At 34.9% G+C, this 18948-nt stretch overlaps 1 protein-coding gene across 1 annotated transcript in view; it reads right to left on the bottom strand.

Moving 5' to 3' along the window:
* Positions 1–18948, bottom strand: part of LOC150098133 (NBAS subunit of NRZ tethering complex-like) — a 1063858-nt gene that overhangs the window by 690152 nt on the left and 354758 nt on the right. Inside the window, exon 23 of the mRNA XM_090406267.1 lies at positions 8795–8921. Coding sequence (XP_090262393.1) covers positions 8795–8921 — 127 coding nt within the window. The remainder of the gene's footprint in view (positions 1–8794; positions 8922–18948) is intronic.

The following is an 18948-nucleotide window of genomic DNA, read 5'->3' as shown; positions in this document are numbered from 1 at the left end:
CTCGGTTCAAGTCATTCAATATTATAGAATATATATTGCTGTGTCGTAAATAAAAGGCCCACAATCAGTCAGCCATTTATTTTGGACCCAACATGAGAAGAAATTCTTATGATAAAAACATGCTTATACTCTCAAGAGCAGGGGTAAAGAAATAATAAATGAATTGTAATCGAAGAGGGCATATCAATTTAATTAGTAAGATTTTTATAAAATAGTCCAAATTGTATTCTAAAATCATGCCCAGTATGGGAAATATCCAGCAAAATTAGTGAAATCTCAGATGGGAAACTCTAGTTCCTTTCTAAAAAAACTCCTCAGATTTCTTAGAAAAATTAAAAAATGTCTCATTGCAACCTAGATCTTATGGTGAGCTTTGATATACAAATATCAAATCTGTGAATCTTTATATACAAATGTACCTCTCAAGGAGACTTTAAAATTATTTGTGACATCTTTCCAGAAGATTTTATAAAACTATTCGATTTCATAATACACTCTGAACATTTCTTATGTCAAAACAAATTTTACAACCAAGTAGAAGGAACGGCCATGGGAAGTCCTCTCTCTCGTGCTTTAGCCAACTTTTATTTAGAACATCTAGAAAAAGTCCTATTCTCATCTATTTTCCCTCAACCATCCTTTTGGGTAGCCGCACAACAAAGACCCCTTACCTTCTTTTTTAAACAATATCAATTCCTTAGATCATTGTATAAAGTTTACTAAGGAAATGGAAGAAAACAACCAGTTATCTTTTTTAGACGTTCTCCTCATCCGGTCACCTTCAAATACTCTTACAATTACAGTTTACAGGAAACCAACGTTCACCGGTCGTTATATTCTTAAAGAATCAGCCATCATCCTTATCAAAAAACAGAAATCATAAAATGTCTAATCAGAAGAGCCAAAACTAATTGTTATACTTCTAATTTTCTACAGAAAGAACTTTCTACTATCCAACAACAGATGAAACTCAATGGTTTTTCCAAAAAGAGTACTCAACATCTTCTCGATTCTTATTATCCACCACAAAACAATGAAGATTCAATACGCCAAGTTCCAATTCCTTACATTCGGGCAGTATTTGGCTGCTAGAGGGATTCGTAGTCGTATGTGTGTGTCAAAAGCTCCTGATAAGATAAGTGTTATTTTAAGTTATCGTTGATAAAATTACTTGAATATTACGTAGTTTTGTTTGCCTTGCGTATCTTAGTGCATCTGTTTGTGTGTTTTTGGTGTTTCATTTTATAATTTGATAAAATATGTTAGCAGTAAGTATGGCTCCCATACGAAGGAAAATGGCGGCCAGTAATGATGGTTCACCATCATTATTCAAGAACGGTAATATAAAGGAGATGATTCAGTGTACTATCTGCGAGATGTACGCTTTGCAGAGTGTGGTCAGAGTGTGGTTAGATGATAATAAAGGAGTGAATGTGTGCAGAAAATGTAGGGAGAATGAGGAATTAAAGTGTATTTTGGGTCGTGAGTGTGATATTTTTGTCAAACTTCATCGTCGTCGTCGTCCGGTAGCATCCTCTAGCAAGAGGGTTGCAGCAGATGAGCAGCTTTTCTCCATTTCTCTCTGTCTGTTGCTTCCATCATTCTTAAACCAGTCCATTCCATGATGTCATTAAACCACTCTCTAGTTGTCTTCCACGTCTTCTCTTCCCCTCACCTTTCCCTTGTAATATAGTCCTTGTCAGGTGTTCCGAAGAACCTCTCAGAAGATGTCCTGCAAATCTAGTCTTTCTTTGCATAATATTCTTTAACAGTATTCTTTCCATCCCAACTCGTCTTAAAACTTCTTGATTTGATATTCTTTCTGTATAGCTAATATTTTCCATCTTTCTATAACACCACATTTCCAATGCATTAATTCTTTCCGTATCTCTCTTTCTTAGTGTCCATGACTCACTTCCATAACTTGCAATACTCCAAACTGTCGCTTTAACTATTCCAATTCTAACGCCTATTTTAGTGTTCTTGTTTATTAAACTTCTTGATTTGATATTCTTTCTGTATAGCTAATCTTTTCCATCTTTCTATAACATTACATTTCCAATGCATTAATTCTTTCCATATCTCTCTTTCTGAGTGTCCATGACTCACTTCCATAACTTGCAATACTCCAAATTGATGCTTTAACTATTCCAATTCTAATGCCTATTTTAGTGTTCTTGTTTATTAAAATTCTCTTCATTTCCATAAATGCCGATTTAGCTTTGCCTATTCTATTTCTATTGTCCAAATCTGAAGTTCCTTTCTCTGAGATCCAGCTACCTAATATTGAAATCTTTCCACTTCTTCTAAAATCTTTCCTCCACATCTTATTTTTACATTATCTCCTATTTTTCTACCCATTATCATTATCTTGGTTTTTTTTGTGTTAATTCTTAGTCCATACTCTTTACAAGAGTTTTCAATTCTTTGAATAATTTGTTGTAACCAATTTCACTTTCTGCCATCACTACTACATCATCCGCATATCTTAAGTTATTAATGATTCTTCCGTTTATTTTTATTCCTTCTTCTACATCCTCAAGTGCCTCTCTAAACATTTGTTCAATATAAAAGTTAAACAATAATGGTGATAACTTGCATCCTTGTCTGACTCCTCTCTCCACCGGGAATTCTCCTGTTTCCTCTCCATTTACACACACTGACGCTATTTGTGGCCAATATAATCTCTTTAAAATTTCCAAATCATAAGAGTCAATATCAGTATTTTCTAGAATGTCAAAAAGCCTTTCATGTTTCACTGTATCAAATGCCTTTTCAAAATCTAGAAATCCCAAAAACAACTTTCCACCATGGTTTAGTGTTTTCTCCCCAATAATTCTTAGACAAGTTCTAGCCTCTCTAGTTCCTCTGTTGGTTCTAAATCCAAACTGTTCCTCATTCATTTATTTTTCTATTTTATTCCTAATTCTCTCTAAAATTATTTGCACCAGAATTTTTGCTGTGTGAGTTATAAGACTTATCGTTCTAAATTGTTACAGTCCAAAACTCCCGTCTATTTTGGAATGGGGATAAAAATTGATCTTCTAAACTCCTCTGGTAATTCTTGTCCTTCATAAATTCCATTAATAATTTGCCATAACACTTCCATACCTTTTTCACCTATATTCCTTATAAGTTCTATCTGTATACCATCTATTCCAGGGGATTTTCCTTCTTTCATCTTTTGAATTGCTAGATTCAATTCCTCCCTCATGATGCACAGTCTCTGCCCACTATGTTCTTTCCTTTAATTTTCTCCTCTTTCCCTGTCTTCGTAAAGTTTACTTACATATTCTTCCTATCTCTGTAATATCTTCTCTTTTTCTATCAGAATTTCACCTCTTTCATTCTTGATTGCTCCAGTCCTTAGCATCTTTCTCCTTCCTGTCATCATATTAATGTTTTTATAAACACCTTTTATGGCCTTTCTTTCTGCCTTTGCTGTTGTATCTTTACTTATTTCATCTAACCACTCTTCCTTTTTCCTTCTTCTCTCTCTTTGTATCTCCCTACTCAAGTCTTTATACTGCTTTTTTTTCTCCTCTGTTTTACTATTAACTAACGTTCTTCTTTGTGTTATTTTCCTCAAAATATTTTCCGTCATCCATGGTTTCTTTCTTTTCTCTCTTTCCTCTTCTTTTTTAGCTAAATGTAATTCTGTAGCAGTAATTATGCTTTCCTTCAGAATCTTCCAGTTTTCACTTGCATCATCATTTTCTTGTATATTTCTCTCGTTCATTTCTTCCTCTACTTTCTTTGAGAATTCATTCGCCGTAGTTGGTATCTTCAGCCGCTCCATGTTTTGTTACATTTCCCTGTTGTTACCTTTTTTAGATTAATCCTTATCTTAGTTGACAACAACATGTGATATATATCACAGTCTGCTCCTGGATATGTTGTCACATCTTTTATAATGTTTCTATATCTTTTGTTTATCAAAATATAATCAATCTGATTTCTTCTACTATTTATATCCTCCCCTGGGGCTTTCCATGTGTACAAATCTTCTTGGATGTTTCTTAAACCAAGTGTTCATAATTGCTAAATCATGCTTTCTACAGAAATCCAACAACATATCTCCTTTTTCATTTCTCACTCCCAATCCAAATATACCAACAATATCTTCCTCCCTTCCTCTTCTGATTTTTGCATTCATATCGCCTTGTATTATAATTATATCTTTTGTTTCTTTACATTTCAAGCCCTGTTCTATATCGCCATAAACTCTCTCTACCTTCTCATCCTCATAATCACAAGTATGTAAATATATCTGGATAAGAAGAATATTTCTTGGTTTTGCTTTCAACTTTACCACTAAAACTCTGTCTGAGATTTGCCAGTAGCCTTCCACACATCCTGCCATTCAATATTTTTAATCAATTCTGAAGTTTGACAATTTCGATTGTCAAACTTTAGAATGAAGAAAACAGTGATATGACAAGAAATGGCGAGGTTGTACCAGAGAACGGTGAGGGTGTGAATGATAGTATTAATTCAGAGCATATTAATGGTTTTACAGAGAATAAAAAAGATGAGATAGATGCAATGAGTGAGATTACGTTGTTGAGTGGTGCAATACAGCTAGAGCATATGAGCAAAAGTCGACTGAATGAACCAAACCAATAAAATAAGCGTATGAGTGTGAACATGAACAAAATGAAGGACAGATGCTGTATGGAGACTCGTTAGCACGAGGTGTGTTAGTAGAGGATTTGACAAAATCGTACCAACCTGGTGCGACCATAAAGGATGTAACTGAGTCTATTAGAGAGCAAAAGGAAAGGGTGAAAGAAATGATTGTTGTGGCAGGTACGAATGATTTGAAAGGAGATAAAATGGAAATGATAGAGGACCTGAATGAATTGTTTGAGGTAGCAAAAGAAAAGAGTGAGAGAGTTAGAATGATTAGACTTTTGCCATGGTATGACAGTGAAATGTTTAAAAGGAGGGCCATAATTGCAAATGACTTTATGCGTGGGTTATGTATGACGAGTGGCGTGGAATTTGTGGACATGTGGAGTGAGTTCGATGGGCGAAAGGATCTATATAAGATGGGTGGCTTGCGTTTGAATGGACACGGTGTAAGGAGACTTGAGAAAGTGTTGCTGAATGTAGTGGATGTGCAAAATCAGGGAAACTAGATTGATTAAGGGGGGGGGGGATAGATATACAGTCCTTAGGGAGGCTGTTGAATGTATGAATGAGTGAATGAGTATAATATGCCCGAGCAAATAAGGACAACAAATCAGAATGGGATAGTTAATATAAGGCATCAAGGTAGGGTTGGGGCTAATGGGGATCTTAAATTCATGTACACTAATGCTAGGAGTATTAGGAACAAGAAGGAAGAGTTTTTGGCCATGGTTGGCACTTCCAGACCACAGGTTATCGGTATTAGTGAATCATGGCTGACTGTAGATGATATAGCTAGTGAGATTGAATGTGATGAGTATAGTGTGTTCAAGAATGACAGGGAGAATAAAATGGGGGGAGGTTAGGTTAGGGGAGGTTGCACCACTTTCAAACCTCATGTCAAGCTGGCAACTCTGATTCGCTCGCCTAAGGATAAACTTCACCCTTTAGCACACCCAGGAGTGTATGAAGTTCCGTGTGACTGTGACTTGGCCTATTATGGGCAAACAGGAAGACCAGTGAACATCTGCCTGGAAGAACATTAAAGATACATTCGCTACTATTACTATGGCAAGTCAGGACTGGCAGACCATGCTTTGGGCACTCCTTCACACAGGATTAGATGGAGGAAAACAAATGTGCTATTTAGGAGTCGTTATAGATCTGAAAGATTATTTTTTGAGTCAGCAATGGCTTTGAAGAATTCTCCCAACCTTAACAAATATGGTTGCATTAATTTGCCAAAAATTTGGAAGACGGTTATCCTAAGAAAAACTCCTGAATAACTGCTGTTTTTTATTTTTTTTTTCATTAGAGGGCACCAAAAAATAGGACTTTAGATCTTTTGTCTTTTGCAATTATATTGTTTCACTCACTCACTGTCGCGTTTACAAGTGTGTTGTGCTCTGATGATGCCGAGTTGAAAATCAGCAAAATATAAGCGTTAATAAAACATCTTTGTTGATAAAAGTGTTTGTGGTGTTGTTAATACTGTGAAAAATAAGTCATGAATAACCATCAACACCTAAGCTTATCTGTTAAATTGAAAAATCTGGATTGGCTCAGCATGGGATTGAAACTAACCACAACATCCTTTGGTCAAAAACTCGCCTCTTACATAGATCCTGTTATAAATTTGAACATTTATTCAAAGAAAGCGTAGAGGCCTTACTCCGTTGTCCTAACCTGAATCGGAATGACTATATCTATATCAAAAATCTGGGAAAGTCTAATCAGGATAACTCATTAATTCACATTAATTTTATGTTATTTAATATTATTAATTATCTTTATTTTAATCATGTCTCTGCTTAAAAATATTCCCTTTAATACTTAGTGATATAACATCACGTGGCTTGTTCTATTTTTAAATGATCTAGTGTTAGTATTCCACCTTGTATTTTTTTAAAACTGTTCTTGTAGTGTCACTGAAGATGGTCTGCTATTTCCAGACCGAAATATTTAGTTAATTAAATATCTTTCTTGTGTTTACATGCATATATTATTCAAAATTATGTTAAAGAAATAAGAATCGTATGTCAACCAATCAACGGAAGGTCAAATCTCTACATAAGTGTCCACAATGACACAGCAGAAAAACCGTATAGCCATCCAGTAACCTCAACCATAACAGTTCCACCTACTAAACTATCCCTGATTCATCAAGAGCTGATGAATCAGGGATAGTTTAGTAGGTGAGTAATTAGAGAGGGCACTCGTGGATGAAATATAAGGAGCTGTGCCCACTTTAAATGTTCTCTCGTATTCCTGTTTTTTCCTGTGTTCTTGTTCGAAGGCCGTGAAGGCTGAGGAAGCTTGTCTCTGGTATCCAGCAACATTCCACGTTGCTGTGGGATCCGATATGCACAAGATATCCGACACAACATCAGCAGACCAGCAGACAGAGCCATTGGTAAATCTGCTACCAATGTGAGGATGGCGAAGAAGATCCTTCGAGGAGAAAAGAAAGCAACAGACAGCGAGGTGACAAGAGACCCTTGCCACGTCCGACGAAAACCTGGGACTAAAGTTAAGGAACCAACTTCACTAAGAGAATAGCCGGTAAGGTGCAGAACTTTTATTTTATATATAACAAGTTATATAGAAAGAGAGGAAACAAAAGGAGAGAGAACTTTGAGCATAGCCCTGCTCGAGCCATATAAGTGATCCGTTTGGACTAATCGTCTGTGATAAGACCTTCCAATGTTAGTTTAATCTCGTGTGTAAGAGAGACATTATAGCAGAACAGTTATTAAATGATTCAGTATATGTGATAGTGTGTGAAGGGTCTGTTCCTTACAAAGAGCCTACAACTTATAAGTTTTACAGGGAAGAGTTTAGTCCTCTGACTAAAGCAGTGACTGTTAATGGAGTAAATATGTCATGTACATTTTGCTAAGGTGATAATATTTAAGAATTGCATAACCATGAGAGCATCACTTCATCCTAAAGTGAGATACAAGAATAAGGATGATTAACTAATGCTCTTGACATAAAATTAGATGAGCCTGCGTGATAAGAGATATATAAGGAAGATTTTAACATTTAGGATATTTGAGTGATTTATTACAGTAGTATGAAAATCTATGCATGAGTTTATCCTTATATTATTCAGATATGATTTTAGTGTAAATATCTTTTGTTCAAATAAATGTATTCTTTTAAACTAAAACTTGTGAGTTCTTGTGTCTGAGATTGAACTACCGCATAGAAAAGTTCGGACCTGTATAAGTAGGGGATATTGTATAAAAAGCGGGAAAAAGGGAGCCACGACTGCATACCATGTGATCTCTAACCTCAATTAAATTGTTGGTATAATTAATAGCTCAAGTTTTAGTATCAGAAACTGGTTTCTGGCTGGCACAGTCGATCCTAAAATAATTTGTCGAACTAATTTCAGGCACACGTAACTTCTTAAGATAAGAAACTAAATTAGGGTATTATAAGAAAACAAAATAACCATAAATTTCAGAAAAGAAGACATAATAATTTAGGACTTCATTAATAATTTTTAGTCAATTCATTAATTGGTTCTTCCTTTACTTCTCAGCAGGATAAAGATCTTTTTTACTTCTAAAGGAAAAAGATAAATGCTTCCTTAAACTTTCATTAGAAGAGCTAGTGGAGTCAAATAAATTAAATCTGCACTCTAGAGACCAGCAACTTAAAACATTCTTTTTTGTTTAAGCGACTAGCCTTAATTTCAGTCGAGTTCAAGTTTGGTTTATTTATTTACTTTTTTCTTCTTTATAGTCTTAGGATGAAATTCCTTGTATACATTTTTTTTTCTTTTAATGAAATTTGGATTTATGAAACTATTTGCTTTTTGGTATTTAGAAGTATGAAAACTTAATTCTCTGAATAATTATGGATAGAAAATTGCTTTGAAATAAAAGAAAGAGGAGAATTATTATTTGAAATACAAGTATATAAATCTACAGTCAAACTTGTGATTAATTTTCAGTACAGAAATTTAATACTACTTGAAGTCGAATGAATTCACATATTTAGAGCAGCTGAGAGGAATGCACATTCAAACTAATGGGGGGGGGGATACAAGACTCTTCAAAAAAGAACAAATACATTTTTACTGTGGTCTTCTGTGTATGAGATATACATAAACTGATACTAATAAATTCAGTAATGTTCAAGGATTACATACCTGAACATTTCTCTCTCTACCTAGCTTTATTAATTCTAAAGCATTATCCACCAAATGACTTCTCTGTTCAATTTCTCGTGCACGTTTCGAATACCAATCTGTCAATAACTTTCTATTTAGTTCATTTCTGTTGTTATAAAAAATAAAATATAAAAAAAAATCAGAAAATTTTTCTTTTCAGGTAAAATATTTAGAACTTGTATGCTGAATGTTAAAAAACAATGTAAAGAGACAAACATAATTAGGAGTATGAAACTGCACTATAAGAAGTGACTGAAGACAGGATATATAGAATTTAGAAAATTCTTTGCTTTGCATCATATGAAAAAGAAGAATGGCGATAGAAGAATAACATTAATGAAAACAGATGGCAAAAACAGTAGCAAAAAAAAATACCAAGTGATTATTTTGTCATGTTTCAAAGTAATCAATCTGCCAATTTTTAAAGTAATATGCTAAATATCTAGAATACTTTTTTTTTTCCTCTTCAGTTTTCATGTTACCTTTATCATCTCTGATTCCTCTTATAATATTTTTTCCCCATTTCTAAGCTTTTATTTTATGTGACCCACCAACAAAAGTCTTCTATAAATCTATTAATACACTCAAATTGTGGATGGTTAAGGACTTTTTTTTTTTTTTTTTTTTTTAAACTTTCAATGATTTTATTTTATTTTTTTATTTTTTTTATCAGGTCTGGAAATCCTGCTCTAGATCAAACATGAAACTTTTTCAAGCCATATCAGCCTCAAATAAGCAGGGCAGTGGTCTCACAGCAGGCAGAAATCCATTTCCCACCTAAAAACATTTGCAAACATCCATAACCATGGACAAACCAGGATGGCAATTTTTCAAATAGCCTCTAGAATAATTTTCTACCTTTGGGATATTGATTTTCTATGTTCTTCTTACCAAAGTTTTCGTGCCTACTGTTTAGCTAGTATTATGTATTGCTTTTCTCTTACATATTTTGTATTCTAACTTAGATCACATGCTGACGTTCTTCTTTTGCCTAACTTCCTGTGTCCACCATCGAGTTCTAATTTTTCTCTCCTTGCAAACAACCACACCACATTCCTCTCTGGTTGAATCAATCAACGTTTTCTTCAAGTCGTCTTTCATTTTACTAGAATAATATCTGTCTAGTTGAGTCTATAGTTCACCTCCAAAAGCTGCTCAACTTCAATTCCATTTTAAAATTTCTTAAACACTTTTCTTTTCAATATAATATTAAATTTTATCATCATCATCATCAAATTCCTGCCATGTACCCTCAAGGGGTGTACAGGATATGACAGTACTACATGAAAAAATTACATCATTACTAACTTCCTATCTACAATTTTCCTCCAAATCAGTCTGTTACTTGTCAAGACTCCAACATTATCAGATCTTATATTTCTATCGTCTAAGTCACTTTGTACCGTATTAATCCACCTATATCTTGGTCTTCTTCTGGGTAGTTTTCCTGCCAACCTGGCAGAGAACACTTGTTTTGCTAATCATTCCTCTCCCATTCTATTTAAGTGACCATACCACCTGAGATTAGCTCTGCTAACGCAATCCTGGATGCTGACAATATCAAGTTCTTTCCTAATATCCTCATTTTTAATATGATATTGCCATTGATGCCATCTGTTCACGCCTCTAATCTTTCTCAGGACTCTCATATCTGCAGTCTCTAGTCTTTGGTCAAGTGTTTTACTTCTGACCCAGCTCTCAGATCCATAAGTTAAAACTGGCTTGAACACTGTCTTGTATACAGCTAATTTAGTGTTGCGACTAATTTCACTCTTATTCCATATGAATTTATTCAATTGACTTCCTACCACACCAGCTTTGCTGATTCTGTTGCCTATTTCTATATTTAATTTACCATCTTCAGTAAAAATCGTGCCCAAGTAGCTGAAATGTTTTACTTGTTCCACAGGTTCTCCATTCACAACACAGTTGACATTTTCAATGATTCTGCCTATGTCTTTTTATTGCTGACCTTCATACCATATCTATTACAACAGCTATTCAATTTAGTCAGAGAATCTTGCAGACTTGTAGCGGATTTATTTAGAAGTATAACATCATCCGCATAAAGCAAAGAGCTGACATTAACATCTCCAATTTTGATATCAGGTTTAATACCACTTTCCTTCATAATGTGATCCATATAGATAATGAATAACAGAGGGGATAATGTACATCCTTGTCTCACACCAGATTTAACATTAAACCATCTTCCTGTACTTCCTTCAATTCTAACTGCTGACTTACAACTCAAATAAAGACTACGTATTGCTTGATATAATGGTCAATTGACACCATATAACTGCAGCGTATTGAATAGCTTCTTTCTTGGCACCTTGTATTTGTATTCTCTAAAAGCACAAGCTGACTTATTTGCCAGGAACTTTTGATATGCTTTCTTCTTTTCCTTCACTGCCTCTTTAACTTCCTATGTCCACCAGGGAGTGCTGATTTTTTTAATCCTTGCACACAACCTCACCACATGCCTCTCTGGCAGAATCAATCAATGTTTCCTTCAGAGTTTGCCACTGAATCTCCAAGGTTTGATTCCTGTTCTCAAACTATTTCATTTTCTTTTCAATAATATTTCTATATTTTAGTCTACAGTTCACATCTGAGAGCTGCTCAACTTTTATTCGCTTTAAAACTTTCTTACATGTTATTCTTTTCAATATGAAATTCAATTTTATCCTGCTCAAGACTAAATAGTGATCACTTCCAATTTCAAATCCTCTGTACACTCTGGTGTCCTGCACCAGGGAGAAAACATCACTATCAACAATAACATAGTCAATGAGACTTTTCTTATTCCTAGCCTCTTCTCTCCATGTGAATTTGTGCACATTTTTATGTTTAAACATGGTGTTAGTAATAACCAGTCCATATCCTGAGCAGAAATCTAACAGATATTTGCCATTATTATTAGCTTTGCTCTTTTCTCCAAATTTTCCCAAAATATTTTTGTATGTCTCACAATCATTTCCTACTCTACTATTTAGATCCCCAACAAGGACCAACTTTTCCTTTTTCATTGTGTCAGTTGCTTTTTCTAAAGCCTCAAAAAACTCCTCCACTTCTACCTTAGTAGAACCTTCTGTGGGACCATAGGCACAAATAAGTCTCATTGTCCAGTTACCCATTCTCATATTTGCCCACATTACTCTACTTGAGACTGACTGCCATTCAAGAAGATTAGCCTCGTATTTTGTGTTGAATACTATGGCTGCTACTCCTTTTCCTTGATTGTCATTGCCTGAATATAACATTTTGTATTTATTGCTCAGAAAGATCTCACCAGTTTTGGTCTTTTTTGTTTCAGTCACCACTATTATGTCGATCTGGTATTTATCTAATTCCTCAGCTAGCTCCATATCTTTGCCATTCAGGCTTCTTACGTTGATAGTACAGATCTTTAACTCTGGTGATATTGAGTTGGGGTTTGTTTTCAGATTTGTTCCAGTAGCTGACTTTTCGCTGTTCGCACTGGTTCCCTGCCGAAAACAATGGGTGCCTTGTTTAACCGGGCGACGCCCCAGCCGGCATGAAACTTTGTCATGTTGTACCATCATTCTTATTTTGGTTTAACCAACAAGAATACAATTTGGTCGGCTAAATCCCAAATTGCCAGCCCATCATCGTTCGTTCAGTATCAAAGTAGATACCCAACAGGGTGCACCACGAGAAGGTGAGGATTGTACATTAGGTCAGATGCCCTGGTCGGTTCTCTGCATTCCTTTAAAGGCTATGTGGATGTCTCCTCTCAGTTATACAGCTTCCTGTTCAAAAACTAAATGCTGATGACTTCTTACTGCAAACCTTCTGGATGTCCTGAACTAGAATGAAGATATAGGTATCAATAAAATAGTCAATGAGAATTTTCTTATTTCTGAGTCTTCTACTCCATGTGAGTTTGTGCACATCTTTATATTGGATCCTGGTGTAAGTAATGACTAGCTCATTTCCTAAACAGGAACCCAGCAGGTACTTACCATTATTATCATCTTTCCTCTGTTCTATTCTCTAAATTTCCCAAAACATTTCCTACCCCACTATTTAGATCCAACACGGACTAACTTATCCTTTTTCTTTATATGGTAGGCAAGTAGAGTGACGTTCGCAAATATCAAATTGGGAAATTGGACAATGAGTCTTATTTTTGCCTATGGTCCCAGTGAAGGTTCTACTAAGGAAGAAATGGATTTCTGTCTGGTGTGAGACCAGTGCCCTGCTTAATGGAGGCCTAATATGACTTTAAAAAGTACTGTATTTGGTCTCTAGATTGATATTTAAAGGCATTAGCGAAGTAACTGACTTTAAATATCAATCTAGAGACCAAATACAGAACTTTTTCAAGCCATATCAGGCCTCCATTAAGCAGGGCAGTGGTCTCACACCAGGCAGAAATCCATTTCTTCCTTAGTAGAACCTTCACTGGGACCATAGGCAAAAATAAGTCTCATTGTCCAATTTCCCAATTTGATATTTGCACACATCACTCTACTTGATATTGCCTGCCATATTTAGTGTTGAAATACTATAATTACTTCCCCTTTTCCCTTATCATTATTGCTTGAATATAACATCTTGAATTTGTTACTGTTGCTTGGAAGAATCTTACTTGTTTTTGATTTCTTTATTTTGGTGCCACCTATTATGTCCACCTGATTGTTAATCAGTTCTTCTGCTACTGTTTCCTTTACTTTGATGCTTCTTATGTTGACAGTGCCACTCTTGAACTCTGCTAATGTTAAGATGGAATTTGTTTTGGTAGCTGACTTTTCATTGTTCATCCTGGTTTTCTGACAAAAATAGTGGTGGGGAGAGGTCTTGCTCAACTGGGTGGCATATCAGCCACCATGAAATTAAGTCACACTGAACTATCATTTTATTCTGGTTTAAGCCAATAAGAAAACAATTTAGTCAGCCAAATCCCAAATTTCAAGGTTGTCCCCATTTGTTCGAGTATCCAGTTCAAGGCATATACAGTATTTACTAATGGGTTGTACTGTGTGAGGACTGGACAACAGGTCAGAAGTCTGTAACACATTTATTTCCAAAAACTTAGGTGTATTTGTCGTAAGCAAACTCTCAGTCGGTGTGTAAAAGTATTTACTAAAATGATAGCCAAAAGGCTTCACCTCGACGATGCAAAAATTATAAAAATTAAGTGGATATTAAATCCAGCATTATTTCAAAGCTGAATATAGAAACTATAAAAGTTCTATGAAATTTGACTGGAGAGCTTACAGGAATAGACTTGCTGGCATTCACGAGTTGCCCTAGCTGGACCATATAGGAGAGATAATCGCTATGCCAAGAGTCCATATCTCCTCCCCCCCTCCCATTGGTCCATTTTGATAAAGTTCCACTGGCCTGACAGCTATTTCAAACTGGTTGGTTTCTGTCAGAGACCAGGCAAAAACCTAACAGAGCAAAAACTCTTTCAGTACTAAGGAACTTGAAACGTCAGAGAGGTGTATTTGTCATAAGCATACTTTCAGTCAGTGCATAAAAGTATTTACTAAAATAAAAAAAACGATCATCTCTCCTATATAAGGTCCAGCTAGGGCAACTCGTAAATGCCAGTGAGTGTATTCCAGTAAGCTCTCTGGTCAAATTTCATATGAAACTTTTATAGTTTCTATATTCGGCTTTGAAATAGTGCTGGATTTAATATCCACTTAATTAGTGGAGCAAACTACATATCATGCTATTACTTATAGATGTGCATGTTCACATTTGTTATGGGCATAATAATAAAAAAAAATTATGAGGAGAAGAAAAGACATCTGTTTGCAAAATATATATAACTAACAAATAATAAATAGTAATAGTAAGAGGCTTACCTAATAACGTTAATGAGATAAGGTGATTCAACTAGGTGTGGTAAGACTACGTGTGAGTTAAGGGTCCTGTACACTTTGTTGTACTTGTGTATTTATTTATATTTCATGTTGTTTTCTAAGAATTTTCTTTTAGAACTTGCAGAAAATAAATATTCACAATCAAATACCTCAATCTTTAAAATATTTTCTTCATCACATGAGGAACTACTTTTTAAATATAAAAGATGATTATAGTCATCATCAGAATTACCCACCTTTTCAAGAATTCCAACTTCATCACTTTTTTTGCTGTTGTTTTCAGAGAACATTTCAATCTTATCAATCATGGATATCTCTGCATATGTAGTATTTTGTTAGAGATATCGGATGCAGCTTATTCAAGAATAGGTGAATTTTGACTAATTTACTTGAGACATCTAAAGACTATATGGAGTAAAATATGCCTCTTTGATGTAAAACATGCTTAAACTTGTTAAAAAAAAAACTAAGTAAAGGTCTCCTCCCAGTTATCCAGATTTGACCATTAAGCTACCCCAGTATATATATTGAGGATTTGTGGGTTACAAAAATTAGCAGATAGAAGGAAGAGAGAGATGACATAATAGAAATATTTAAGCGGCTAAAAGGATTTTATAGAATGGAGGTAGGAGAACTCTGAATGATGCTGCAATGATGCCAGAGGAACTAGAAATAAAAGAACCATAGTGGGCTGAACATTAACAAGTAGGCTGATTGTGAAAATGGATTAGGGTGGTCCCTCCTTATCTGTGAGTTCACTTTTCGTGGTTTCAGTTACCAGTAGTCAACCCTGGCCCAAAAAGATTAAATGGAAAATTCCAGATATAAGCAATTCATAAGTTGTAAATTGCACACCATTCTGAGTAATGTGATGAAATTTCATGCCATCCTGCCTAGGATGTGAATCATCCTTTTGTCGAACGTATCCACGCTGTGTTGTATACCATCTGCACGTTAGTAACTTAGAAACCATCTTAGTTATCAAATCGACTTTGCAATTTCTCAGTGCTGTTCAAGTAATCCTTATTTTACTTAAGACCCCAAAACACAAGAGTAGTGATGGTGGCAATTTGGATATGCCAAAGAGAAATTGCAAAGTACTTCCTTTTAAGACTTCATAAAAAAAAAAATTTTTTTTAAAAACTGAATGCTGAGGTTGCTAAGATTCCATTCACATAACTTTTATTGCAGTATATTGTAACAGTTGTTCATTTTTATTACTAGTTATTGTTGTTAATCTCTTACTGCGCCTAATTTATAGATTAAACTTTATCATAAGTATGTACGAGGGTAGTCTGAAAAGTTCTCGGCATTCGCATCGAAAGGTGGCAACACTATCGGCAAGATTGTTTTTTTCTAAGTTGGTACATCTGTCATAAGCATTCATGGGAAATTGCAAGTCATTCTATTGGGTAGTTTGTTTTTTACAGCTGCCTGAAGTAAAAGTGTTATCTGTATCACTTGAAATGGATAAAACTGAGTATCGTGTGGTTATAAAATTCTTCGTAAAAGAAAGTTTAAAGCCAAAAGAAATTCATTCGAAATTCATAAAAGTTTATGGGCACTCTTCTCTTTCATTTTTGACAATTAAGAAATGGGCTGCCGAGTTTAAACATGGCCATACCAGACTTGAAGATGATCCACGTGAAGGATGTCCTAAAAGTGCAACAACACCAGAAATCGTTGATCAAGTGCACGATAAGGTATTGGATGACCAGTGAGTCAAAGTGCGTGAAAATGCTAAGACTATAGGCATTTCAAAAGAATTTATAGGATATATTTTGCTTGAAGAATTGCAAATGAAAAAGCTTTGCACAAGATGAGCCACGCTTGCTCACAGCACATCAAAAACGCACTCGCATGAAAATCTCTGAACAGTGCTTGGAGTGTTTTAACAAGAATAAAACTGATTTTTTGTGTCAATTTATTATTATGGTTGAGACGTGTGTGATTGAGACACCATTACACACGAGAACCAAAACAGAAGTCAAAACACAGTGGACAGAAGCCAGTTGTTCAGCACCAAAAAAGACAAAGTCAGTTCCATCAGCAGGAAAGGTCATGGCATCGGTGTTTTGGGCTAAAGGCATTTTGTTTATTAATTATCTGGAAAAGGGTGAAACGGTAACCGGGGAATATTATTCCGATCGTTTAACCAGACTAATTGAAAAAATTTGTGAGCAAAGACCCGGTTGGCAGAAGAAAAAAATCATCTTTCATCAGGACAATGCACCTGCCCACAGCTGCACTATGAATTGTTGGAACATCCACCCTATTCCCCAGATTTGGCTCTTTTTGAATTCTATCTCTTCCCAAAACTAAAACTCTTCCTTGCTGGTCAGCATTTTTCTTTGAATCAAGAGGTGATTGCAGCTGCAGAGAGGTATTTTGCAGATCTTACTGAGAACCACTACAGGAACGGGATAATGGCGCAGGAATAAATGTATCAGTCTTAAGTGAGATTATTTTGAAAAATAAAAATAATTTTGAAATTATAAATTTGTTTTTTCATTGTTAGGTCGAGAACTTTTCAGACCACCCTCATATGTATGTATGTATAAGAAAAAACATAGTACATATAGGGTTCAGTACTATCCGTGGTTTCAGTATCCTCTGCAGGTTTTGGAACATATCCCCTGCAGATAAGGGGGATTACTGCATCTATCACATATTTTAGGTAAAGAAAAAAATAGCTAACCATGGCTTGACCTAGTTGTTTAATGAGAATAAGGAATAAGGAGGACTGTGGAAAAATTTCCTACTACTACTACTTCTGTGTAGGTAGTGGCAAAAAAAAAAAAAACACTACATAAAAGTATTAGTAGGGCTGTTTCTGGTTATCTGCAGCTCTGGTTAACATTCAAATTAATACAAAATTAATAACGGAAAACTTACATGCAAAGATTATTTAATAGTATAATTTTTTCACCTGTGTGTCACAGGCATCTTCGGTACATATTAAACTCAAATTAAACAATAACTGACAATTCCAAAAAGCGGCACCTAAGTAGCTGCTGTAAGATAACTAAAAAAGTCAATAAATTTCCTAACAAAAAAAAAAAAAAAAAAAAAAAAAAAAAAAAAAAAAAAAAAATCTATACAATAAAAAGTTAGGAAAGATTAGCTGATTTGTAAAGCACTACTTCCCATAAAGGGGATAGACATAAGCCGTCGGATCTGTGTTTAAGTTAGGAGAATGAAGTAAAGATTCACATGTTTCTTTATAAAGGCATTCCATGAGAAACTGACTCTTGTGAAGGACTCTTGTCTTTCTCCAATGAACACTATGTCTAGTGAAGATGGCATGTTCTGCAAGTCCAGACTTTTCAGGTTTAAAGTATTCAATATAAGATTGGTGTTCTTCTAGCCGAATAGAGGCAGATAAAAATCAAAATCAAATAAAAATTATTTGATTTTGTAATACATTCTGGTTATTTTTCCTTTAAAAATAAGTTGTATCAACAAATTGAAGGAAACAGCAATGGGCAATCCTCTTTCTCCTGCAATTTCCAATTTCTTTATGGAACATTTTGAACAACATATCTTTGACAACATTTCTCCCTTTGTTGTTTTAAGGATACTTGCGACATAAGACTGAATGATATAATCACGTAATCACAAGAAAGATATTTATTTAACCGACGATGGTCTGCTATTTCCAGACCGAAATATTTGGTTAAATAAATATCTTTCTTGTGATTACGTGATTATATCATTCAACATTTCTCCCTGACCTACTCAATGGTTCAGATATGTCGATGACATTTTTGCTGTCATCGACATATCTGAACCATGGAATGGAATGGCTCTTCTGATGAACTTCAACTGTTTTTCACTAAGTTAAACACACTTCATCCTAGGATCTTTACCCTAGAAGAAGAATCAAATAAGCAGTTAGCTTTTTTAGATCTTCTAATTCTTCGTCAACCAGGTGGTAACCTACATTTCTCAGTCTATAGAAAGAAGACTCATACAGGCCATTATATCCATGCTGAATCTCATCACCATCACAGTCAAAAGGCAGGAACTATAAAAACACTGGTTCATCGAGCCCACTCCTTTTGTTCTTCAGACAATCTTTTACAGAAAGAACTGCAATATATAACTTCTTCCGTTCTATCTAATGGTTATAAGAATTGCTTCAATAAAAGAGCTTTGAGTAGTTTTAACGTCTTCCTCTTCAAATATAGAAGAAATAACGCGATGCCTATCCCTTATGTATAAGGCATTAGTGAACGTATAGCAAAAGTTTTAAAACCACTGAATATT

The sequence above is a fragment of the Typopeltis vanoorti genome, chromosome 16, assembly GCF_054136105.1.
Source record: "Typopeltis vanoorti isolate ZY-2024b chromosome 16, IOZ_Tvanoo_1.0, whole genome shotgun sequence".
NCBI lineage: Eukaryota > Metazoa > Arthropoda > Arachnida > Uropygi > Thelyphonidae > Typopeltis > Typopeltis vanoorti.
Note: the sequence above shows the minus strand (reverse complement) of the source record. Positions and strands in the feature narration are given on the sequence as shown.